Here is a 27,386-nt window from a genome sequence, read left to right on the forward strand (position 1 = left end):
AAAAATGAATGTCAAGGTAGTATACGGTAACATATACATACTTTAATAATAAATTTACTTTGATTTTTGAGTTTGATGTGGAAGTCCCATGTAGGAGCTCTCAGATTAGTGTGGGTGAGCTTTTGGACTGGTGAGGTCGTGCTGTGTTATTCTGGGCGAGAAGCCGCAGTGGTGAAAATTGTCAGCACTGCATCAGCTCCTCCAGCGGCAACAGTCTCTTCCCACAAGTATGAGGCTGCAGAGGAGAGCAGGGCAGTGAGAGGGGCAGCTTGCAGAGCTCTACAGCTGGCACATGGGCACAGGCAGATGATAAGTTTCCCATGGGAGCCTCCGGGGTGTATGGTCAAGTATAACAGGTACTTGCAGACCATCGCACCTAGACCTCTTGCGTAATGTGTAGTCATATTTTACCAATGGTTCCAGCAGGCCTCAAGTTCTTTGACTTTGGACCTTCCAGGAGTATGATAAATGTTGCAATTGGGCTAATTATAAATGCATATGAGAGATGCCTGGTGGCTTGTCTGCCAGGGTGACTATTAGTTACCAATATGTCCTCCACAGGAATAGTGAGGTTCTCGGTCTTGCTGCTCTGGCTGATTTTGCACTGCACAAATGTGGCGATCAAAGCATCCCCAGATCACCCTGGAATGTTCATGAAATGCAAAGCTAAGTGGTGAGCAGCAAGATAGGGTCTTTATACAGGCAAGTCTTAGATTCCCAGGCAGTTACCGTAAGATGTTAATGCTGTATTCCACCCTCACTGATCTCTCTTCAAGCTGGCTGGTCAGAGATGAGAACGTGGGTGTGACACCTGTGAGAAATTTGTCTGGAACTCTATATGGGGATGGCTTGGCCGATGACATGTAGTTGTGTAACTGGACAAGAGATCACTGCGCTGAAGACGCAGTTAGGCAGCCCACACAGATCTAGTGGCATCCTTCAGCACCCTTGCTGGAATCTCTAGAATGGATGTGGTGTTCTCCCTGTGACATGGCAGCAGAATTTAATCATGAATGAAGGTCAATACTTGGAGCACAAAGCCTCCTCACAAGTTCTGAGAAGGGGATGTGCCTGGTGCGCCATAAGTGGCAGATATATTTTCTGCCTGCATGTAATTATGGTAGCAAAGTTTATTTCAGTTCCATAAATTGACCCATATGGTATTCACATACAAATTCCATTTGCCAACAACTCACTTCCACCAATAAAAACGGTCTGTAAGGAGTTTGTACGTTTCTCTGTTGCTGTGTCGGTTTCCTCCCACATTCCAAAGACATACGAGTTAGGGTGGTCCTGGAAGCAGTGACACTTGTGGGCTGCCCCAGCACCTCCCTGATACCAGCGATGCATTTTGCTGTGTGCTTTGATGTACATGACAAATAAACCTAATCTTTTTTTTAAAGTCAAAGACAGTATTAGATTAAAGAAAAATATGTATGGTGTTGATTACATGGCTATAAACTCTCATGATTTTATTGAGGAAAAAGAATGACTGATAAAGTGATACAAAATAGTATATGAGCAAAATATAAAACATCAAATGGAAGAGTTTCTCAAGGGTATAAAATAGATTAGGAGGAGATTAGCAGAATACATATCTTTTATAGGCGGAGATAGGAGACAAAGAAACTCTGAAAAGCAAACAGAAGAAAATCTGCAGATGCCAGAGATCCGAAGCAACACACACAAAATGCTGGAGGAACTCAGCAGGTTGCGCAGCATCTATGGAAAAGAGTAACGTCGATGTTTTGGGCCAAGACCCTTCTTCAGGATGGTCTGAAGAGGTCAGTTTGTGAAAAAATAGTACTGGAGAAACTAATGAAACTAAAAGTCAACAGATCTCTGAGGAATGATGGTTCATACATTTATAGATCCCTGAGGAATGATGGTTCATACATTTATAGATGCAGGTGTCTACATTAAATGTCAGATCCATTTGCTTTGATTTGCCAGAATTCCCTAGATTCAGAAGGTAGAAACAGAGAGAGACAGTGAGAGACAGACAGAGAGACAGAGGGAGAGAGAGACAGAGACAGAGAGAAAGAGACAGACATACAGAGACAGCAAGAGACAGAGAAAGAGACAGAGACAGAGCGACAGAATATGATGGGGCAGAGTTATGAAAGTTAAAATGTATTGAAACACTTGTTAAACAATTTTTGAGATCGTAGCTAGCAGGATGATACACTGAGATCAAAGGAAGTTGAAAGTAAAAAGAGTATGAGAAAGCAGCTATCATATAAGTCAAGAGGATAATAGAAAACTGAGGATAAACCAGATTCTTTTACTGTTCCTGGTTCAGATTTCTCTGGGAATGTCCCCTGTAGAGCTGTGGACACCAAGTATGCCATTACACTCAGATATATTTTTAGGCAGTGATTTTTCAGGACATGAGCATATGGGTGACATGGTAGTGTAGTGGTTAGCACAACACTTTACAGAACAGGCGAGCTGGGTTCAATTCCCACCACTGCCAGCACGGAGTTTGTACATCCTCCCCATGACCACATAGGTCTCCTCTGGGTGCTCTGGTTTCCTCCCCACTGTCCAAGTTATACTGGTTGGTAGGTAAATTATTATAGTGATTAGATTAAATTGGGGGATTGCTGGGTGGTGTGGCTTTATCTCAATAAATAAACAATAAATAAATAAATTACTGAATATCTCAGCAATTATTGACTTTTCCAGGTGCTACTTAGAAATTGATAGCAAGTCACCTTCTTGAACAGCTGAAAACCTTCAGCTGAAGGTGCCCCCACACAAAGGGACTTCCAGCATTCAGACAAGCAATGAAGAAAAAGTAAGTACAACAAATGAGAACTTGCAATTCCCAATATATTCTCCCACCCTCCCTGAAATATAGCAGCAATTGTGTACCTGCAGTCTTGATATGTGAGCTGTCCTGAAACTATTTGCAGCCTTGACCTAAAGAAAAGAATCAATGACCTTGAATTAGTTTGGATGTAGGTTCTGGATAAATTGCAAACAATTTTATTGATCTCAGGTTCAGCAGAATATTCAATCTCTATAATCAAAAGCAACTCTGTGCAATGAAGCAGATTAGTCCAGCGGTAATCTAATTAAACTGATTTTGGTTGGTGGTTTGAGGAAGAAATTTTTGCTCGGGCAACCAGGAGACTTACATCACTGTATCACTTAAATATAGTTACTAACATCCACCTGAATCAGCCTCTAAGAGGACCATTGCCTTGTTGTGGTTTGGAGGCTTGCGTGCCACAGTGACCTGGAGAGCGACGTTGGCTGGAGTCAGGCAGGGCTTTACGTTTTGGCTCTTGGTATGGTCACCTATGCCAAACCGGTCAAAGGGTAGAGACCAGACTAAGAGTGGTCCACCGGTCTTCCAGGTTCAGGGGTTCAGCTCAGGGCTAACAACCCTGACTGGTCAAACAAAATTGTTATAGAAACAGCAATGAAGAATCCTCCTTCATCTGAGTGTGATGGTATTCCTGGGTCTCCACCTGGGATGTGCATGACTGACACTAGAAAAACCAAGAGGAAGCTACTGACATAATGAAGGAAGCCCTGAACATCACCAGAGTTGGAGGACCTTCATTGTTGCCTGAAATGCCAGCAGTTAGTAAGTAAGTACCTGAATCAGCATAAAAGACAGTGGGATTTCAATTTAACACCTTGACTATTATCTCCCGACAACGCGTTTGAGGCAACCTAGACTGTGTGTATCTCAAACCATGACTTACTGATCTATATATTAAAAAAATGGGTATCTACCAATGGAGCTAAGTAACAGTTATAATTGGTCTTTATTTCAGAATCAATATCCATCAACAGTATACATTGTTCCACATAGGTTTTATTATCTCCTAATAAGGTATGTGTGGTATTTCATGGAGAGACAAGAGACTGCAGGTGCTGGAATTCAGCAGTCCATGTTTCTTTTGTGTGGTACCTAATGATTGTTTTTGCATATCACAAGATTCTGAGTCTTATGGATGGTTTACATGTCTGAGTACCAAAGGATACCCATAACAAACCACCTCTTAACACAATGATCAAGTTTAAACAAGTAGTTCTTTTTTAAAATAGTTTTTTGTACAATATAGGATGCCATTTGGCTCGCTAAGTTGACAAAAAGCCCTACTGACTGTTTAGATTGACGTTATTATTTCTGTACAATCTTCCTAATTTCATATTAGATTGATATTGTACAAGCATTGATCAAATGATTACCTAAACTTTATAACCTACCTGCTCTTTGTATGGTCCTACTTTGTTGCAATTCCTACAAGTTTTGCCTTTAAACCAGCATTGGTCTGTTGTACGTGAGCCCTTGCCACAACAGTAACACAAGTTATGTGGCCAAGCCAGTTTCTGTTTAGATCTTAAGATTATGTTCATGCACACATTAATTCTTGATTGCAACCCAATTTTGTCTCTGTCTGCTGTTTCCATTGATACAGCTATTTCAGCTGCTCTTTTTAATGTAAGTTGTGCTTCATTTAGTGGCCATTTTTGAATGCTTTCTTGTAAGACTCCCCAAACTAAATGATCTCTCAGTGCATCTTTAAGCCCATTGCAGAACTGACAATGCTCAGACAATTTCTTCAATACAGCCATGTACACTGAAATGGACTCCTCTTCCTTTTGATTCTGCTTATGAAACTTAAAGTGTTCCACCATCAACAATAGTTTTGGTTCTAAATGTTTCTGTGTTACTTTCATGATATCAGCAAAGCTCATTTCAGCTGGTCTGGTTAGACCAGTCAAACTGCTAAGAAAACTGTATACCTTTCCACCCAATGCATTCAGCAAAACTGGCACTTGTTTTTCATTGGCTATTTCATTTGCTTTAAAATACTGCTCAACTTGCACAGTATGCAGCATCCAGTTATGTCTTGTGCAATCGAAAATGTCTATCTTACCAATGTAGCCAGCCATTTCTGCTTTTTTTTTTAACATTTATGGTTATTATCAGCCAGTACTCAGTGTTTATGGACCTGTGATTTTCATCTGTTTTCTGCCTTTTTTTTTCACCTAGGCTGTCTTGCTGGACATTTTTTTGAACTGGAATGTCTCGCTGCACTTCAACTGTTAGGTAGGCATCTTGGGTTTGTTTTGAACCTACACATCGCCACTGTTATGTTTTGTAACTCTAAAACATAAAACTAATCAAAAGAAAAACATGGAGCAAGGGAGGAAGTGTGTACTCTAGTAGTATTTTTACTTTAGTGAGGCATGCACATATGATGTGGTGGCATAATGACACGTGCCGTTCAAGTAGTTTTACATTTAAATTGTAATGAATTATATAAACAAGAAAGCATGCTTGATCAAGCAATATATTATCAATATTGCTAAAATATTAAATATACAACACATGTATGTGTACATGAATGTAGAAGTCCCAACTTTCTGTTAGCTATTGACTGTAGTTTTCTACGACTATGCTCAACGAAGGGATTGTGGAGCTCTGTGAAGTAATGTGAATTCCTTTGTACTTCAGCAAAAATCTTCCTTCAGCAATGAGGGCCAGTTTCAGCTGGCTGTAGATTTCTGCATTGACTTCAATGAATTTGAGAGATTAAGTGTACTTTCAGACTCTTTTCATTTTTTTAGTTTTCTTGAATGTTTTCATTTTCTTTGTTTTAGCTAATGTAATAGTACTTTGTCAACTTTTTAAATAAAGGATTGATTTTAATAATATTGTAGTGATTTTGAATGTTTCTCTATATTTCAGAAACTTTATTGATAATTTGACAAATTTTATGTCCAATTAGTTGAGCTCTTTGGCTTATACGGCTGCCAGGATTTTGTCAGTTTTGTGGGTGGGCTGCTTTGAAAACTTGCCCTCCACCAGCCTGTTGTTTCACAGGGCCTAATAACTGTGCTTATTTTATCCAGGAGTTCTCTTTTTGGAGATCTAAGTAAAGTGAGTGCATAAGACAGATCTCTGCTGTTCACAAAACCAGGTCATTACTTTTAGTAGTATGGCAGAGCTGTATATAGTGACTAGCTTGTCTTCTTCCACCATAAATTAAACAAATACATTATGTTTTAAGTAGAAATTTGAGATGCTTTGGTTCCTAAAGTGCTTTCCATGATATACCATTCATGGGGCAATTTCTGAGAAGCCCCAGGACTTGTCCTCACCTCATTAGTCACACACATGCTTCCAGAGATGTCCACACAGAAGACAACCAAGGAATCATCCACGTTGACGTAATCATCATCAAGGGACTCAGGGACATACAGGATATCTTGACTGGCGGGTACTGTTCTGAAGGATTGAGTGATAATATTATGCTTTCGACAGAATTCGCAAGGCCATACCTGGATAGGAAAATAAAGAGAGTTCAAGATCTAATGAAAGGAAAGTTCATCTAACGGAGATAACAGACAATATTAAAGGAAACGTCATTATGGACTAATTAAAACGATATACTCTCAGGTCAAGGGTATTCCATCTGTGTCAGATAAAAAAAAGCAGAGTTCTGCCTGTAAATGAGGCCAGTGCACTGAAAACAAAGCCATATTTTATTATGATTCTTTGAACTATAGCAATGATGCACCTATAAGGGATCCCGGCCCTCTCTTTCTAACGTTTATCACTAAAGGATGCAAGAGACTCACTATGTCTGCATGTTTATGGTGAATCCGGCTGATGCAGGACAGGGCCGCTGAACAGTTTTGGCAGTAAATGGCTTCCATTGCCTGGGTTTGCACTGTAACAGAATAGAGAAAAAAATATTTGTTAATATTAATAAAGTTTAATCCCAGTGAAATAATAAAAGATAGCACCTACAATAGGATAGCATTTGAAAAGGACATAACTGTGTGGGAGGATCGTATCAATGGAATCCTATCACATACAAGACCCTAGCTTTACATGTCAATAAAGCTTTTTCCTCTACCTCTGGGAAAATGGGATTGGCCAAGGAGAGTGAATGGAGGTAGGACAAGGGAAAATTAGTTACACTCAGTGATAAGTAGTGGGGTTGGCTGGAACAGATGACCAGGGGTTAAAGGAGCCATGCAGGCAAACAAGATTTTCAATTTGGTTAGATAGACAAGTGGAATTTAGAGCTGATAGTTAGATGAACATTGAGATTCAAAGGTGACTGATCCTTCAGTTATGGGCTTCCTAATGATAGGAGAGCAGGGTTTGGGTGAGGAGGGGCAGAGAGGTACCAGGAAGGGTTAACAACATTGACAGCAAGACCAAGGTGGAAAATGTTTGGAATTCAAAGAGAATTGCTCATCTTCCACATTCACCAATGTGAAAGATGTTGAATGCAAGGAGGGAAAGAGAAAATGGCGGCACGACACAGCGCGCGCGGCTGTTCGGAATGAATATCGATATGTGTAGCTAGGGGTGCCGAGCACAATCCAGATTTGATGGGGACAGTCGTGAAAACGCAGAGGAACATCTGGAGTAACTTCTGGAATGCCTGCTTTGCTGCCGCTGCTACTGTGCAATCAAGAATCTCCGGAGACGAAGGCCCCAAATCCTCGGCTTTGCCTATTGCCTGTTGCCGGGGCCGGGGTTGAAACGTTCGGCAGAGATGGTGCTCGGTGCTCGGTGTTGAATAGGTGGTCGGAGGCTCGGAGTTTTTCGGAGGTGGACTGTGGCTGGATGCTTCCGGGATGCTGCATCACCAAGTTAGCGGCGCTGGAGGTTTACTGTCTGCGTGAGATGATGGGACTTTTGAGAGACTCTTGTGACTTTTACTGTGCCATGGTCTATTTTTATCAAATTACGGTATTGCTTTGCACTGTTGTAACTATATGTTATAATTATGTGGTTTTTGTTAGTTTTTAAGTTGGTTAGTGTGTATAGAGAGCTTGGTAGGAAGTTGAAAAGCAGGACCTCAAGGGTGGTAATCTCAGGATTGCTACCTGTGCTAGGTGCCAGTGAGGGTAGGAATAGGATGCTCTGGAGGAGGAACAGGTGTAGGGGGCAGGGTTTCAGATTTCAGGAACATTGGGACCTCTTCTGGGGCAGCTGGGACCTGTACAAGAGAGACGGGTTACACTTGAACCACAGGGGGACCAATATCCTTTCAGGGAGGTTTGTTAGTGCAATTGGGGAGGCTTTAAACTAGATATGCAGGGGGATGGGAACCAGAGTGCCAGAGCTGACAGTGTGGCTGGGGTGAAAATAAATGATGTTGAAAGTTTAAGCAAATCTGCTGATAGAAAAGTTGTGAGTGGTGGTAAAAATCTTCTGAGGTGTATATATTTCAATGCTAGGAGTATTGCGGGGAAGGCGGATGAGTTGAGGGCGTGGATTGACACGTGGAATTATGATGTTGTAGCAATTAGTGAAACTTGGCTACAGGAGGGGCAGGACTGGCAGCTTAATATCCCAGGGTTCCGATGTTTCAGATGTGATCGAGGCAGAGGAATGAAAGGTGGGGGAGTAGCATTGCTTGTTAGGGAAAATATTACAGTAGTGCTCAGGCAGGACAGATTAGAGGGCTTGTCTACTGAGTCCTTATGGGTGGAGCTGAGAAACAGGAAAGGTATGGCCACATTAGTGGGATTGTATTACAGACTACCCAATAGTCAACGAGACTTGGAAGAGCAAATCTGCAGAGAGATAGCAGGCAACTGCAGGAAACATAAAGTTGTGGTGGTAGGGGATTTTAATTTTCCATACATTGATTGGGTCTCCCATACTGTTAGGGGTCTAGATGGTTTAGAGTTTGTAAAATGTGTTCAGGAAAGTTTTCTAAATCAATATATAGAGGGACCAACTAGAGGGGATGCAATATTGTATCTCCTGTTAGGAAACGAATTAGGGCAAGTGACAGAAGTCACCATTAGTTTCAATTTGATCATGGACAAGGATAGATCTGGTCCTAGGATTGAGGTTCTGAACTGGAAGAAGGCCAAATTTGAGGAAATGAGAAAGGATCTAAAAAGCGTGGATTGGGACAGGTTGTTCCCTGGCAAAGATGTGATTGGTAGGTGGGAAGCCTTCAAAGGGGAAATTTTGAGAGTGCAGAGTTTGTACGTTCCTGTCAGGATTAAAGGCAAATTGAATAGGAATAAGGAACCTTGGTTCTCAAGGGATATTGCAACTCTGATAAAGAAGAAGAGGGAGTTGTATGAAATGTATAGGAAACAGGGGGTAAATCAGGTGCTTGAGGGGTATAAGAAGTGCAAGAAAATACTTAAGAAAGAAACCAGGAGGGCTAAAAGAAGACATGAGGTTGCCTTGGCAGTCAAAGTGAAGGATGATCCAAAGAGCTTTTACAAGTATATTAAGAGCAAAAGGATTGTAAGGGATAAAATTGGTCCCCTTGAAGATCAGAGTGGTCGGCTTTGTGCGGAACCAAAGGAAATGGGGGAGATCTTAAATAGGTTTTTTGCGTCTGTATTTACTAAGGAAGCTGGCATGAAATCTATGGAATTGAGGGAATCAAGTAGTGAGACCATGGAAACTGTACAGATTGAAAAGGAGGAGGTGCTTGCTGTCTTGAGGAAAATTAAAGTGGATAAATCCCCAGGACCTGACAGAGTGTTCCCTCGGACCTTGAAGGAGACTAGTGTTGAAATTGCGGGGGCCCTGGCAGAAATATTTAAAATGTCGCTGTCTACGGGTGAAGTGCCGGAGGATTGGAGAGTGGCTCATGTTGTTCCGTTGTTTAAAAAAGGATCGAAAAGTAATCTGGGAAATTATAGGCCGGTGAGTTTAACGTCAGTAGTAGGTAAGTTATTGGAGGGAGTACTAAGAGACAGAATCTACAAGCATTTGGATAGACAGGGGCTTATTAGGGAGAGTCAACATGGCTTTGTGCGTGGTAGGTCATGTTTGACCAATCTGTTGGAGTTTTTCGGGGAGGTTACCAGGAAAGTGGATGAAGGGAAGGCAGTGGATATTGTCTACATGGACTTCAGTAAGGCCTTTGACAAGGTCCCGCATGGGAGGTTAGTTAGGAAAATTCAGTCGCTAGGTATACATGGAGAGGTGGTAAATTGGATTAGACATTGGCTCGATGGAAGAAGCCAGAGAGTGGTGGTAGAGAATTGCTTCTCTGAGTGGAGGCCTGTGACTAGTGGTGTGCCACAGGGATCAGTGCTGGGTCCATTGTTATTTGTCATCTATATCAATGATCTGGATGATAATGTGGTAAATTGGATCAGCAAGTTTGCTGATGATACAAAGATTGGAGGTGTAGTAGACAGTGAGGAAGGTTTTCAGAGCCTGCAGAGGGACTTGGACCAGCTGGAAAAATGGGCTGAAAAATGGCAGATGGAGTTTAATACTGACAAGTGTGAGGTATTGCACGTTGGAAGGACAAACCAACGTAGAACATACAGGGTTAATGGTAAGGCACTGAGGAGTGCAGTGGAACAGAGGTATCTGGGAATACAGATACAAAATTCCCTATAAGTGTCGTCACAGGTAGATAGGGTCGTAAAGAGAGCTTTTGGTACATTGGCCTTTATTAATCGAAGTATTGAGTATAAGAGCTGGAATATTATGATGAGGTTGTATAAGGCATTGGTGAAGCCAAGTCTGGAGTATTGTGTTCAGTTTTGGTCACCAAATTACAGGAAGGATATAAATAAGGTTGAAAGAATGCAGAGAAGGTTTACAAGGATGTTGCCGGGACTTGAGAAACTCAGTTACAGAGAAAGGTTGAATAGGTTAGGACTTTATTCCCTGGAGCGTAGAAGAATGAGGGGAGATTTGATAAGGGTATATAAAATTATGATGGGTATAGATAGAGTGAATGCAAGCAGGCTTTTTCCACTGAGGCAAGGGGAGAAAAAAACCAGAGGACATGGGTTAAGGGTGAGGAGGGAAAAGTTTAAAGGGAACATTAGGGGGGACTTCTTCACACAGAGAGTGGTGGGAGTATGGAATGAGCTGCCAGACGAGGTGGTAAATGCGGGTTCTTTTTTAACATTTAAGAATAAATTGGACAGATACATGGATGGGAGGTGTATGGAGGGATATGGTCCGTGTGCAGGTCAGTGGGACTAGGCAGAAAATGGTTCGGCACAGCCAAGAAGGGCCAAAGGGCCTGTTTCTGTGCTGTAGTTTCTATGGTTTTATGGTTCTATGGTTTGTTATGTGTTTTCATGATATCATTCTGGAAAAACATTTTTATCATTTCTTAAAGCATGCACGAGTGACATGAAGACATGTTACAAATTGTTTGAAATCACAAGATGCAGAGATGGATACTGTTTGGGCACTAAAGTCACATAATTGGATTTTTGATCTGGCTAAATCATAAATTGAAAGAAACAAAATGTGCTAGATGACAGAATTTCAGGCCAGTGTAATTTTCTGTGTCATAACAATGAGCACAGAACACAATGCTGAAAGTTTTAAAATCAACATTTCACACACACACACACATATATATATATATATATATATATATATACGAAAGTAAGCCACCAGAGAAACCTCAAAATTGGCTGAAGCTGCTTCTTTGAGCAAATATATAAAGGGTGTTAAAGATATTTCTCAGCAATACGTGAATCCTTTTTATAAATACAAATCTTCCTTCCTGTATATGTGACCTAGCGATTTACAGACACAGGGTGGAGATAATTACATAACATGCATCAGATTTGGTAACCCTGCATCCCGCAGAGCAGATTGATATGTTAAAATGTTAGCCTTGTCTAAAATGAATATCTAGTTCTCAATCTTTTTCATGCAAATGGACAATGAGCCTGGTCATTTACTCACCATTATTTATATCTACCAGCGTTCCCAGGTTAAGAGAAACCACGTTTATATTTGCTTTCCAGTTTGTGTGGGAAGTGGAGTTCTTTGAGGGTCGTGGAACTGTAAGAAAATAATTGCATTTGAATGTTCAAACATCCAAAATATTATCAATTATTATTGCCTTAAGCACCTAATCATAGAGAGGCCAGCAATATCAATCAGCCCAAAGAAGTGTGAGTTAGAAAGTGGAGCCGGACTCATTTGGGAACCTGGTGGTCCATTTGCTTATTTTGGAGGAGCAGCAAATTTTAATTCTTGAGCCTCAGCAGTAAGTAACTTTAATGTAGCTGGTCCCACACTCATCATACACAGGTTATCCCTGGGTTAGAGCAGGGCTCCATTCCTGTGACCTGTTTGGAACCTAAAATATTCCCAAGTAGGAGCGAAGCAAGCTCCCAGGCGGCAGAAGATACCCACAGCCCTGAGGCCGTCAACAAATCCTTCCTGCCCCAAAACTCTTCTGTAAGTACAGGCTGTACATTAAGTCAGATGCTCAAAAATGGGGGAAGACCTGTAATCTGATGTTACAATAGAAAGGTTGTCCAAATCCTTTAAGCAACACAATTTATAGAAAGAAAGATTTTATTAATTCAGTCATTGTTCCAGTGTGCTTTAATGCCAATTAATTATGGTTAATGCTTATTTATTGACCATTAGTTTACTCACCCCGCTTGGGCCGTGGTGGAGGGACCTGGGGTTGTGGTTGCAGTTTAGCTGGTAGAGTTGTGCTGAGCTGGTGTGTAGTGAAGACGTTTGGCCTCTCAATACTGAGGCGCGGAGGCAGAGGAGGAGCCTGGCTGTCTTCATTGTCTGATACCAAACAAAATAAAAGGGTTCAGAACTTAACAGAGAACATAATATGCATGGTTCACAAACCCACTTCAGTCTGGCCTGTATGCAGCTGCAGACATACCCTGTGTGGTTGAATCCTGTTCTCACACTGAGCCACCTTCCATTGTGTTGTGTGACATAACAGTTGTGCTGAAAGGGATTGACTCATACCCAGGCGTCCATGAGGTGCTGTGGTTGCTCAACACTGGGGATGTGCATTGCCATAATCTCTTACCTCAGAGGCGTGCATATCCCTCACGCCACCTTTACGAACAAACCAGGGGATCAACACTTTTTCAGTGAAGAGTGCAAACTGGCAACTGGCATGTTGAGTACAGCACTGGGCAAGCTTCTTCAGATAGAACAGCACAGCACAATATCGGGTCCTTGGGCCTGTCCTATTTAGCAATGTCGTGCTGAAATTATTAAGCGAACGACTCTAATCCCTTCTGTCTGCAAATGGCTCATATCCTCCAATTTCTGCATATTCATGTGCCCATCTACAAGCCTCTTAAATGCCTCTGATGTACCTGCTCCCACCACCACCCCATGTTGTGCGTTCCAGACACCCGCCACTTTCTGTGTAAAACTAAACTTGCACCGCAAATCTCCTTTGAACTTACCCGCTCTCACCTTAGATGCACATCGTCTAGCATTAGATATTTCAAGATTTGGGGGAGGGGGAATACAATAGCATAGTGGTTAGCACAACAGTTTACAGCGCAAATGACCAGGGTTCAATTCCCACCGCTACCTGTAAGGAGTTAAGGAGTTTGTACTTTCTCCCATGTCCTCTATGTGTCCTGGTGTCCTCCCACAGTCAGAAGACCTACTGGTTGGTCGGTTAATTGGTCGTAAATTGTCCCTTGATTAGGCTGGGATTAAATTGGGGTTCTGGGGGGTGTGTCTTGAAGGGTCGGAAGGGTCAGAAGAGCCTACTCCGTGCTGTTATCCCAACAAACAACAAACAAACTCTGGGAAAAAGATACAAGCTCTCTACAGTACCTATACCTTTTATAACCCATCTGGCCTCCCCTCAGCACTATAGGGCACATCTGTGCCAAACAACAAAAACATCAGTTAAAAGACAAAGCTAACTACTCTCATAACCAAAGGATCAGATTGAAGCTCAGCTGTCCCACTGCATCTGTTGGTATTGCTACTGGTTTATTGCTGACACGTGCTTCGAGATACAGTGAAAAGCCTGTTCTGCATATCGTTCATACTGATCAAATCATTGCACAGTGCATTGAGCTAGAATATGATGAAACAATAACACTTCAGAATAAAGTGTAAAAACTAGTAAAACAAAAGGTACAGTGCAGGTAAATGATTACAACAAGATCGATATGAGGCCAGGAGTCCATCTTATTATATAAAAGGCCTGTTCAAGAGTCTGTTAATGATGGGACAAAAGCTGTCATTGAGCCTGGCGTCTGCCGTAGACCTCTTTTGATGGTGTGAGGGGATCCAGGAGTGCCCCTATTAACTGTTTGAAGAGAGACAGAGAGAGAGTTATTTACCACCGATATGTTGCTTTTGAAAAGAGAGAGAGAGAGACAAAGAATAATGGTTGGACTGTCACTTTAAGGTATTGGAAGTAACTCTGGATTTTTCCTGAGTTTGGAGTTGGAGACAGCACCAAGCAGCTCGAAAGTTGCTATGGTGACTGACAGCAGGTTGTTGATGTTACTTTCAAGGACTTGTTGCCTGCTTGTGCACTTCTGTGCAGAAAAGGAAGGAGGGACTCTTTGAATGACAGGTGATGCTCAGCCTGGTGAGATAAATGAGAGGTCAGAGGATACAGACCCAGGACACATGACCTGGACACTGAATGAGCATTATTGTGCCCGCAGGAAAAGTGGGTTTTGGAGGATTGATCCAAATTGCTATTCCAGCGGTGAAGAAGGGGTTGACTGGTGGGGAGTTGTCTATGTGTCCACCCTTGCCGGGGTGATAGCTCCACCACAGGAAAACTGGTCCCCCTGGTTATAGTCACAGTCAGTGACTTGTAAAGGATTTCGGAGGACGACGAGAAGATCGATGGCATCAGCTCACCTGAAGACTCAACTCTCGCTCTCTCTCTCTCGCCCCATCGCTATTCAACTAAATACCACGAACTGAACTGAACTTTACTCAACATCGTAAGACTGTATCTTTTTACCCCTAGACTTAAAGGAGCTTGGTTATCATACATATATATTCCACACTTACTTTTATATATATTCATTGCTAACCTGTGTGATTTATTTACATTGATATTACTGTATTGCGTAGTTACTAATAAATATTAGTAGTTTATAGCAATACGAGACTCCAAAGTGGTTTCTATTTCTGCTGCCTTTCTTTATCCCCATCACGGGGTACGTGACAATGGTAGGCAAATTGCAGTAGGTCAAGGATGTCTCGAAAGCTGGAGCTTATGTGTGCCATGACCAGCTTCTCAAAGCACTTCATGATACTTGATGTTAGAGCTACTGGGCAATTTCATTAAGGCACATTATCTTGTTTTTCTCGTGTTCTGGGATGATTGCAGTCTTCTTAAAGCAAGGAAGGAATCACAGCCTGAAGCAGGAAGAGGTTAAAAATGTCTGCAAATATCCCTGCCAGCTGAGGTGGTTGTGAATGCTGGTGGATAATTGAACAGTTAACAGGAGGAGGAAGTTCCTAGATCATCAGTATCCTCATTGATAGCAAGGCCCAGATGTGAGTGCTAAAGAATTCAAGAGTACTGAACACATGAAACATTCAGCTTTCTCTTGAGATCCTCTCAGCACAGAAGTAAGTCTGCAGCTAATTCAATTCACTCTGTGTGACATCATGAAAGCACCAGATTCAGCAAAGTCTATGGTGCCAACAACATCCTAGCTCTAATACTGAAGGTCCGCACTCAGTATCGCTGGGCAACCTGTTCCAGTATTATTACCTGACAAGAGAGAAAATTGCTTAAGCATATCCTGTTCACAAAAAAAAAAGCAGGACACACCCAATCTAGCTATAATTGATGCCTAAACAGTAAAACAATGGGACTGTCACCAACATTACTACCAAACAGTACTTACCGATGACACAAAGCTGGGTGGCAGTGTGAAATGTGAGGAGGATGTTATGAGAATGCAGGGTGACTTGGACAGGCTGGGTGAGTGGGCAGATGCATGGCAGATGCAGTTTAATGTGGATAAATGTGAGGTTATCCACTTTGGTGGTGAGAACAGGAAGGCAGATTATTATCTAAATGGAGTCAAGTTAGGAAAAGGGGAAGTACAGTGAGATCTAGGTGTTCTTGTACATCAGTCACTGAAAGCAAGCATGCAAGTACAGCAGGCTGTGAAGAAAGCTAATGGCATGCTGGCCTTCATAACAAGGGGAATTGAGTACAAGAGCAAAGAGGTCCTTCTGCAGCTGTACAGGGCCCCTAGTGAGACCACACCTGGAGTACTGTGCGCAGTTTTGGTCTCCAAATTTGAGGAAGGACATTCTTGCTATTGAGAGAGTGCAGCATAGGTTCACAAGGTTAATTCCCGGGATGGCGGGACTGTCATATGTCGAAAGATTGAAGCGACTAGGCTTGTATACTCTGGAATTTAGAAGGCTGAGAGGGGATCTTATTGAAACGTATAAGATTATTAAGGGATTGGACACGCTGGAGGCAGGAAGCATGTTCCCGCTGATGAGTGAGTCCAGAACCAGAGGCCACAATTTAAGGATAAGGGGTAGACCATTTAGAACAGAGTTGAGGAAAAACTTTTTCACCCAGAGAGTGGTGGATGTATGGTATGCTCTGCTCCAGAAGGCTGTGGAGGCCAAGTCTCTGGATCCTTTCAAGAAAGAGATGGATAGAGCTCTTAAGGATAGTAGAATCAAAGGTTATGGGGATAAGGCAGGAGCTGGATACTGATTGTGGATGATCAGCCATGATCACAGTGAATGGCGGTGCTGGCTTGAAGGGCCGAATGGCCTACTCCTGCACCTATTGTCTGTTGTCTATTGAGTTTCACCAAAATTACTTGGCTGCAGACCTCATGGTCTTACTCCAAGCATAAACGAATGAGATGAAGTACAGGAGCTAGGTAAGAATGATTGCCCTTGACATCAATTGTTGAGGCATCAAGGGACCCTAGTAAACTAAAATAACAGACATCAAAGGGGAAACATCCCAGTTTTTGGGATCAAACTTCACATATCGGAGTATGTTTATAGTTGACAGAGGCCAAATATCTCAGGCCCCAGGGCATCACTGCAGGAGTGCTTTGTATGGAATGGTGTTGAGTTTCTTTAGAATTGCTGGTACTGAACTCAGCCAAGTAAATAGAGAGGCTTTGGGATGTCAGCAGGTTACACATACCAAATCTCTGACTTGTGCTTCAGTTTATGTGACCAGCACTGTAGAGTTTATCCAGATCTTTGATGCCATACTTGTACAGAATGCCTTTCTTGCCTGGATAACTCTGATACCATTTTTCAAACCCACAATTTCTACCATGAAGGAATACAGTATATGGTGCACAGGAGCATCAGCCCCTGCAGATTCCCCTTCAAGTTTCACACCATCCTGATTTGGATGTATATCACAGATCATTCAGTATCACAGAGTCTAAATTCTGGAAATCTCTACCCAACAGTACTGTTGGATTACCTTTCCCAGACAGACCAGAGTGTTCCAAAAAGGCTACGTCACCAATTTCTCAAGGGCTCTGAGGGCTGGGAAAATAATATTGCCTTTCTCTTAAAGTTTCTTCTTACACTTGTCATCCTCACTGCATACATTCTGAATTGAATTCAAGACACAGTTTTGTATACTAACTTTATTGTTTGTTGGTCTTCAAAACTTCCTTACCTAACCTCTCTGGGTTGTCTTTGGCTTATGTAACTTAAATGCTTATAAAATGTAAACTTGGCATCTCTTAAACATGATTTTCTCCAGTACCTCACCATGATAATATTAGCAATTGAGCTATTTTAGAGGTAGTCATTAAATCACATTTCATCTCCTTTCCTCCTACACCCCGCACCCCCACGTCCTCCCTTCCACAGACCTCACATCAGCTTCTGTTTGAAAAATGGCTGCTCCTTTAACTGACAGCACAAGGCAAATTTGGCAAGTCAAATACACCCTCAATTCTCACTTCTAAGTGGCAAAATATTTCAGATATATCTAATCTTAAGCACTAAATATGACAACTTCCTCTTTCGTTCCTTTCTGATTACTGTAAAATATAACCACAAATCCATCTGTTGTATCTAGATAGACCAGTGACCAACAGTAAGGTTTTACCTTTTGGTTGTGTTGTTCTGGCCACAATAGGAGGCCCGAGGCTCTTTGCTTGGTTCCTCCTGTGTGCAAGTTTTGGTACTGCGGCATACAGACATTCCTTCCCAGCTGGAGATGATGTGAGGAAACGATTGTTGTATTCATGGACATTTTCTTGGATCTGTGCTGATGGTGGTCTGAAGTTTGTGATTGAATAGGTTTGATTTTCAACAGCATCTGAAATAGAAGTCAATCTCTTTAAATAAAACAAAGATGAAAATTATACACTTGTTAACAATATTTTAGCGTTTTTCATGGGTTGGTGAAGGTTGTTAATGCTCCATACAATCGTGGGCCAGGGATTCCAGAGCATTTACATTATGCACACATGCATCGATGGACAGAGGGATCTTGGGGACCCAATCTATAGCTAACTGTAAGTGGCTGCACAAGTCAAGGGGGTGGTAAAGAAAGCGAATGGCATGCTTGCCTTTATTAGTTGAGGTACTGAGTTCAAGAGTCAGTAAATTATGTTACAGATATTAAAAACCTGGTTAGGCTGCACTGCGTCTGGAGATTTGAATTCAGTTCTGATCGCCACATTATAGGAAGGATGTGGAGGCTTTGGAGAGGTTGCAGAAGATGTTTATCAGGACGCTACCTGGATTAGACGGCAGGTGCTATAAGGAGGTAGGACACACTTGGGTTGTTTTCTCTGGAGTGGCAGAGGCTGAGAGGTGTCTCGATAGAAGGTGAGAAAAGGCACTGGTACTGTAGATAGCCTGAATCTTTTTCCCAGAGTTTGTTTGTTGTTTGTTCGTTGTTTGTTCAGATACAGTGCAGAGTAGCACCTTCTGACCATTCAATCCACACAACCCCTCCCCCCCAGCACCCTATGGATGCTGTCTGGCCTGCTGCATTCCACCAGCATTTTGTGTGTGTTGCCCCAATTTAATCCCAGCCTAATAAAGGGACAATTTACAATAACCAATTACCCTACCAAGACGTACGTCTTTGGACTGTGGGAGGAAACCGGAACACACAGAGGAAACCCAGGCAGTCACAGGGAGAATGTACAAACTCCTTATAGGCAGCGTCGGGAATTGAACCCTTGTCATCTGCACTGTAAAGCGTGGTGCTAACCGCTACATTACCGTGCCACCCCCAATTGTTGAAATATCTAATGCACTTAAGGTGAGAGCGGGTAAGTTCAAAGGAGATTTGCGGTGCAAGTTTAGTTTTACACAGAAAGTGACAGGTGTCTGGAACGCACAACATGGGGTGGTGGTGGGAGCAGGTACAACAGAGGCATTTAAGAGGCTTGTAGATGGGCACATGAATATGCAGAAATTGGAGGATATGAGCCACGTGCAGACAGAAGGGATTAGAGTCGTTCACTTAATAATTTCAGCTCAACATTGCTGAAGGACCTGAGGACCTGATATCTTACTGTTCCATCTTCTATGTTGTGTCTGAAGAAGTACTTAACAACACCACATGGGGAGACCCACACCAATTTTGTGCAAGGACACCTTACAAGAGGGAAAAAGGATCATTCATACGGCCCAATGCATCAAGCGGAACAAATCAGGCCTTGCACAGTCAGTGTGAAAATTGGCCTTTCCTCTACTTACCCACACAGGATGGGGTGGGTGGGGATGTGCACCTGCATTGGGGGAATGGTAACAACTGAAGTCTGAGGGGGGGCTGTTACCATCTTCAGAGATGAGGGTTTGAGGTGAATTAAGTGTCGAGTGGCAGTGACAGTCTGCTGGTTGACTGACAGTGGGGGTGCCTGGAGAGGAGCTGGATGTGGGTGGCTCAGTTGGATGTGCACTAAAGATATTAGCAGCAAGTAGGACCTACCATTGTATAATAATGGATGACTTGGACTTCTCAGCCTTAATTCTGGAGTTAAGTCCAGCCCTGTTGCAAATAGACTGCATATCATGGAGACGTTGGATTAAATTTGTTACGTGTGCAACAGGAGCAAGTACAAATTTGTTTCAAATGAAATTCACCTTGCATTGCACAAAAATGCTCCCGGTTTCAGGTTTGAGTAGAAGCCAAGAAAAGCTGCCTCTCCTCATTGCAGCATGGTGCCCAAACCCGTGCCTTCAGATCAGTCAACATAGAAGCAAGTCCAATAGCCCTTTGTGCTTGCGTCGGCTTTTCAAAAGTGCGATTTATCAGGCTCACTTTCCTTTGCAACTATAAATCTATTTCTCACTTTTGTTGTTCTGCAGCCTCTCAGAGTCTGGATGCGCCATGGCTTGGTATAACAACTGCCCTGCATGTGACCATGGGAAACTGCAGAGAGCTGTCACCTCTGAACTCTGACTCCACTTCTCACCGCCTCAGTAATGCAGCCAGCATAATCAAAGCCTCCCAACCACCCCAGGCAATTCTCTCCTCTCCCATACAAAGGTAGAAGATACAAAAGCTTGAAAGCATCAGACTCATGGACAGCTTGTCACGGTGGCGTAGTGGTTAGCACAATGCTTTACAGTCCAGGCGACCCGGTTCGATTCCCATTGCTGCCTGCAAGGAGCTTGTACCCCGAGACTGCATGGGTTTTCTCACACATTCTCTCATGCTCCCACACGGTCACTCTAAATTGTCCTGTGATTAGGCTGGGGTTAAAATGGGGGATTGCTGGGTGGTGTGGCTCAAAGGGCCAGAAGGGCCTATTCCAGGCTGTATCTCAATCAACAAATAAAGACCCCGCTGTAATGAGACTATTAAATGATTCCCTAATACAATAAAATGCATTCATGACCTCACAATCCACCTCATTATAAACATTTGCACTTCATTGTTTACCTGCACTGCATTCTCTCCAGAGCTGTTACACTTTATTCTGCATTTTACCCTGTTTTACCTCAATGGCCTGTGTAAGGATTTAATGTGCATAAGCAGTATGCAGGACAAGCTTTTCACTCACCCTTTTGCACCAATCCTGCATTAATTCCATTTTAAATTTCTCACCAACTGCCCCAGGATTCTACTCGGGGCAATCTACACTGGCCAATTAGTCTACCAACTTGAATGTCTTTGGTGGGTCGGAGGAAGCAGCAGTACTCAGAAGAACTCAATATATTTTCAGGGAAAATGTGTAACCCTGTGCAGAAAGCACCTGAAATCAGTCTTGGACCTGTGAGTCAGCAATTCTTTGAAAGGCAAAGAGCAAACCAGATGGGGTACTGAGATACACTAGGATGACGAACGTTCTCCTGAATTGAACCAGATTAGAGTTTTTTTTTAAACAGTTTCCCACCCTTTACACAAAGACTGTTACTGTTGAGATGGCTGAAGTGGCCTGTGTACATACAGAGTGAATGTTCCAAAGGAAAGATCAAGCATTAAATGGCTGAGATTTGCTGCCTTTGGAAGCTTATATCAAATGGAAGGAGATTGCATGTAAGGCCACAGCTGAGATGCTGGAACGTTTACGGCTTGCTGCAAATACTAACAATGGCCGAGTGGTGATATCTGGTTATCGCTAACGGGCAGACTAATTATGATGATGAATTGTCTGGGTAAGTACCGAGAAAATGAAATAACGTAAGTCTAATAATGAAAGAACAAGGTGCCTGGGGGCATTTGTCTCTCCTGAGTAAATGATCTCCTGTAAGGGTGTTTGCCCAATAAATATGTTCCATGGTTTAGTGCCCGAAGCTTCTGGAACTGCTAAGGATAAGTCAGGGAGCTACAGGCTCATCAGCCTGGGATCAGTGGTAGGGATGAAATTGGAGGGAATTTTGAGGAACAGGATCAACCAACATTTGGATAGACTGTCAGGCCTGCACAGGCAGGCACCCTGCAGTCTCCGCCCAGTTAACAGGAGTCACCTGTCACCTGTTTCCAACACATTACCTGCAGCCTATTTAAACCCAGCTCTTAATTGAGTACTGATTCACCCAACGAACCAGTCAGCCTCAAACAGTTGCTTCTAGCCTTCAGTTACTTTGTTGCTTGCTGTGGTTAGTATTTACTCTCTCATATTTTGTGGCCCTGCATGGTTTGTTATTTTGCAGTGTATTAGTGAAGTATTGTTTACTGCTAAATCATCTCCACTGCTCTGCTTTTGAGTCAAGCCTCTGTACAATTCTTGACAGGACAAGTGAACCAGCAGTTGATCCAGCAGAGTTTGGTTGCCAAAAGGAAATCATCCATCCATATGATCCAGAAGCAGCAGGAAACCATTGACCATCTACCCACTATGCTCAACCAACTCTCCGCCTTGATACAGCAAACCTGTGCCCGTCAACCTCTCCCCTCAGAGCCCCAAACATTTTGACGTGCATCTTGCACTTCGAGATCCAGCCATCCCTGTATTTTACGGACTGAGCCAAGATTGCCTTTGTTATCTCACTCTTCACTGTCTGAGGTCTGACCTGGGCTGCCGCTAACAGCGACAATAAGATCCCTATTTGCAACAGATATTAGGATTTCGCTGTTGAGATGTTTCGGGTTTTCGACCAGCCAGGAAGTGGAAGGAAGGCAGAGGTTCCGATATTTTGCCTGTGTCAAGGCTCACGCTCTGTGCTAGATTACACTGTGGAATTCAGGACCCTCACGGCAGAGAGCGGCTGCAATGCAGAAGCGCTGTTTATCCATTACCATCATGGACTCTCAGAGCACTTGAAAGATGAGCTGTCTTGACCTCGAAAGCCTCATCACCCTAGCCCTCTGTACTGACAAGCGTCTTATAGATTAACCCTCCAGATCATCAGCCAGAACCCCAGTTCCATTCTCAGAACCATTTCAGGCTGCGGGACCCTTATCAGCAATGTCTCTAGAAACCAAGCAGGTAGGGAGAGCTCCCTTAACCCCCAACCCCGCCCCCCCCCAAAGGCATGAATGTCTATAGAGAAACAACTTGTTTGCTTACTGTGGAGTAGCTGATCACCCACGCATCAAATGGCCACTGTGTCTGGGCAGAGAGGAGGGGCCTCCTATCTGGTAAGCTCCCACCCCCAGCCCCTCGCCCCAGCACCCTTAGGCTGACTCACTCTCTCTGTCCTCCTCCACACCCTGACAGCTCTACGTGGGCAGGAAGCTCCAGAGGATTCTGACGCAGCAGGCAACTTGCTGGACTGGGCTCCTTGTGTGTAGCTTGGACTCCTGACTGAGCCTTTCTCTTTCTCCCCTTCTGGGGTCTGGGACGATCAAAAACATGCACACAGCCTGTGCACATGAGCATCAGAGAGTATGACGAGTCCATCCTATTACGCCTGATTGACTCACCCATCACTCCTCTCAACTTGGGTTACCCCGGCTCTCGACTCACAGCCCTCACTTCGCCTGGTCACCTGGTTCACTGCTGAGCTGGGGACCCACCTGCCTCCAACCTCGGGTGGTTTCACCCCTAAATCCATGGAGAGGGAGAAAACTCCTGACCTCACCAAACTCCCACAGGAATACCACGACTTTGTCATTGCATTCAGTAAAAGGAAAACTAGCACCCTGCTGCTCACAGACCACATGACTGCGCGGTCAACCTCCTCCAAGGTCTTCCTCTCCCCTCCTGAGACCCAAGCCATGAAAGACCACATCCGCAAGATGCTTCAGCATGGCTTCATTCGATGATCCCAGCCCCAAAAGAAAGATGGGGATCTCCATCTCTTAATTTACTACCGTGGACTCAACAAAATCACAATTTAGAACAATTACCCTCCCCCATTGATGGATGGATAGATTGTGCATATGCATCACTCTGTGGAGCTCAGATCTTCATCAAATTGGATCAAGGGAGTGCATACAACCTGATTTTCATTTACTAGGGGGATGAGTGGAAGACAGTATTCTTAACATCCCAGGCCACTGCAAATACTTGGTGCTGCCTTTTGGGCTTTCTAACAGTCTAGCTGTTTTCCAAGCCGACATTAGCAAGATCTTCTAAGACATGCTACGCAGGTATGTATTCATCTACCTCGACGGCATCCTCAACTTCTCCAGGGCCCCTAAGACTATGTCTGTCATGTCCATTCAGTCCTTCAGCATCTCCTCAAAAAACAACCGTACTGCAAATGAGAGAAATGGCAGTTCCACACCGCAGTCATTTCCTTCCTGGGTTACGTGCTCTCACCCATCATCAGGGACTCTCTCCAGCCAGGTCATGCTCTTTTCTCACAGCTGCCGACAAGAAGGTGGTACTAGAGACTCAGGACTCACATCGCCAGGTTCAGGCATCACCATGGATGCACTGCAGTAGTTAAATGGCCCCCAACCACTCAAACAGGTACAGCACTTGTTACACTTCTCCAACTTCTACCACAGTTTAATCAGAAATTACAGCCAAATTGCCACTCCTCTCCCCTCCCTCCCTCACCTACTGTACCTCATGGGTAACTTGGTCTGCTTTTGCGTACCACACTTATGGAGCTCAAGAAGATGCTTCACCACCACTCCCATTCTCTGCCATCCAAACCCCTCTAGACTCTTTGTGGTTGAAATGGACATAACTGACTTGGGCACTGAGGCTACCTTCTCCCAATGAGGACCGGGCAGGAAATACATCTTGTGCTGCCTTCTCGTGCAAATCCTCTGCCATTATGGAGTGGGGGACAGGGAGCTACCCATCATTAAATGAGCCTTGGAGGAATGGAGACCTTGGCTGATGGGCAACACTGAACCTTTCCTGAACTGGACTGACCACCAGACCACACATCCATTCAACAGACCTGCCAATTCAACCCAGGTCAGGCTTACTGGGCCGCCTTCTTTGAGCAATTCAACTCCACCATCTCCTACTGACCCAGATCCAAGAACACTACGGCAGACCCTGTCACCACATTTCGATATGGAAACACCAATGCCCTTGAATTATAAATCCAATAAAAAGTAGTTGATACAGCCCAGTACATCATGGCTAAAGCCCTCCCCACCATTGTGCACATCTGCATGAAATGCTGTCATAGGAAAGCAGCATCCATCATCAGGGACACCCTCCAGCCAGGACATGCTTTCTCCTCGCTGCTGCCATCAGGAAGAAGGTACTGGAGCCTCAGGACTCGCATCACCAGGTTCAGGAACAGTTACCACCCTTCAACCATCAGGCTTTTGAACAAAAGGGGATAACTTCACTCAACTTCACTCAACATCATTGAAATGTTCCCACAACCAAAGGACTCACTTTAAGGACTCTTCATCTCATGTTCTCAACATTTATTGCTTATTTATTAATTATTACTGTTATTTCTCTCTTTGTGGATTTGCACAGCTTGTTGTCTTCAGTACCCTGGTTGAACATCCAAGTTGGGTGGTCTTTCAGTGATTATGTTATGGGTATTATTCTGTAGATCTATTGAGTATGCTCACAAGAAAATGAATCTCAGAATTGTATATGGTGACATAAATGTACTTTGATAATAAATGTACTTTCAACTTTGAAATTTCAGGTATCCATGCCATTTGCTCTTGACTCCATGAAAGTCCATATCTCTACAAATTGTCCATGACATACTGCTGTCCTTACTTAAGGATCCTAGGAAAGGATTGCATTAGTTTTACAAATGACAATGACTTCAGTATTTCACAAGTTGCAATACTGGACATGTCACCACCTTACTACAGTTGCTTAGAGCAGCAAAATCAAGCCTGAAGTTATTGAGCCCTAAAGACACTGACTGAGAAATCACATTTCCTTTGACTGGTTTGTATATTATGAGCGTGGGGTCAAACAGGAAGTCTTTGTATCACACCTGCTCATGCAACCTCAGAAATTTTTATCAAAATTCTTTGAACGTATTTAACCACAAGAGAAATGTTACTCTGTTAATGACTCTAGCAATAAGGGGTGGAAGTTCCACTTGTAATAGGGGTTCCTACATTTTCCAATTGAACTTTTTCCTTCATAAAATTTTCTTCCTTCTTTATCTGCTAATTAATGACTCCAGAAAGGCCTCCAACGTTATTCTCCAGGAATGAATCTTTACCATGACTGTTGGACAGTTTAGTCTCTGATGGGATAGTGACAAGGAGTTTAGAAATTCTTGTCCATTGTAGCTAAAGTTCCATTCTTTGCAGGATGGAGTCAAAGAGTGATCTCAAAGACCTAACATTGGCTGATAAAGGAAATTGGTATGGCTGATTTCAAAATTCTCAACCTGAAAGTGAGTTGAGTACAAAATATAAAACCAAGTATTAAAATCCTTGATGAGATATATAGTATCACACAATTTATGGAAATAAGAGTAACAAGAAATTAAGTACAATAAAGTACAAGAATTTAAGCTAACAATTTAAGTTAAACTATTGAAATAGAATGATTGGTCTTCAGTCTTCACTTCCATGGTTAGATCTGGTCAAGAAGTAAATTAACTCCATACTGTCACAAACTTTTTTCAGTCTTATAGTTTTTATATTCTGTGTTTTCGCCTGTTAATTCTCATTTTTTTGTGTGGGGGAGGAGGATTTTGGCATTGATATTCTTGTAGTTTTTTTGTTTGGTTAGTTTCTTTGTGCGGGGAGATGTTCTTTTTGCATTTTGTATGGGGAGAGGGGTATTTGGGGAGCAATGTTCTTGTTGTGTATCATGCGGGGTGGTGGTTGGAGGCTGATGATCGTGTTGCTGTTCTTGGTCTCATGGCTATCTGGAGAAGAAGAATCTCAGAGTCGTGTACTTTGATAATAAACGAACCTTTGAAAACACATAAAGTGGCTTGCTCAAGCTTTATGTCTTACTGCCGTGTGGAGTAAGGTACACAGTTTCTGGAGAATAAAATTCATTAAAACACAAAGCCAGAAATCAGCTGGTAAGATTTGTCTCCTTAATTCAATTCTTCACCATCCAATCAATGACAGAGGAAATATCTAACTAAGAACTGGCTAAGCAAAAGAATAATATTTGCAAGATTTTATAAAAGCACCTCACTGGCAGGAAATCTAACTTCAAAACACTGGAAACATTCCACAAGTCAGGCAATATTTGTGGAGAGAGAAACAGAATTTGATTTAGCATTTAACAGAAAATCCAACTGCTCCAGCATGCTTTCGTGCTCTGCTCTATTTGTGACCCACTGTACTACTTTCAGTATAGAGAAAAAGAAAGAGAAATTCTTTCCCTAGAATTGGTGGCCCTCAGGTTGTTAGACACATTAAACCTTGCACCAATATCTATGTACCCCCACATCCCCTCCCACCAATTTGCACTGTAATCTTCTTGGCCCTGTCAAAGTGCAGGAGTAGATGAGAAACAATGGTGTGCTGCCTATGGAGACTTGACCCATTTTAAACATTATCACATCTAATACATATAATAACTACTTTCTACAGATTGATGCAGTCAAAAATAGAAACTTTCACAAATGTGGTTGAAGCCACTTTCAGGCTCTTTTTCAGAAAGGGAGAAAAATTCATAACTTTAAAATCTATAGAATTTCTACTCAATCTCAGGTGTCTGGTAATGAAAGTGCTACTCTTTTTTAACATTGATAATTTACACTGAATACTCACACTTGCTCTGGGTCCTCAGATTCACTGAAAGCACTATTGTTCACTGAGAGTGAACCTTTATCTTCACATGTCGTTACATTCCGTCTAATCATTGTATTAATTAGAATTAAC

The 27,386-nt window shown here is 42.8% G+C and overlaps 1 protein-coding gene and 1 long non-coding RNA gene across 2 annotated transcripts in view; one reads left to right on the top strand and one right to left on the bottom strand.

The window, feature by feature from the left end:
- Nucleotides 1–27,386, bottom strand: part of LOC140205146 (circularly permutated Ras protein 1) — a 77,681-nt gene that overhangs the window by 31,347 nt on the left and 18,948 nt on the right. The window contains exons 3-8 of the mRNA XM_072272406.1: nt 17,841–18,053; nt 12,401–12,544; nt 11,696–11,794; nt 6,610–6,701; nt 6,130–6,309; nt 2,878–2,925 (exon numbers count right to left, since the gene is read on the bottom strand). Of these exons, the coding sequence (XP_072128507.1) occupies nt 2,878–2,925; nt 6,130–6,309; nt 6,610–6,701; nt 11,696–11,794; nt 12,401–12,544; nt 17,841–18,053 (776 nt within the window). The remainder of the gene's footprint in view (nt 1–2,877; nt 2,926–6,129; nt 6,310–6,609; nt 6,702–11,695; nt 11,795–12,400; nt 12,545–17,840; nt 18,054–27,386) is intronic.
- LOC140205148 (uncharacterized) lies at nt 1,626–26,416 on the top strand. The gene is made up of 5 exons (XR_011887763.1): nt 1,626–1,784; nt 2,689–2,800; nt 5,018–5,074; nt 20,063–20,243; nt 21,935–26,416. It is a non-coding gene; the product is annotated as an uncharacterized lncRNA (long non-coding RNA).

The sequence above is a fragment of the Mobula birostris genome, chromosome 11 (assembly GCF_030028105.1).
Source record: "Mobula birostris isolate sMobBir1 chromosome 11, sMobBir1.hap1, whole genome shotgun sequence".
Classification (NCBI taxonomy): domain Eukaryota; kingdom Metazoa; phylum Chordata; class Chondrichthyes; order Myliobatiformes; family Myliobatidae; genus Mobula; species Mobula birostris.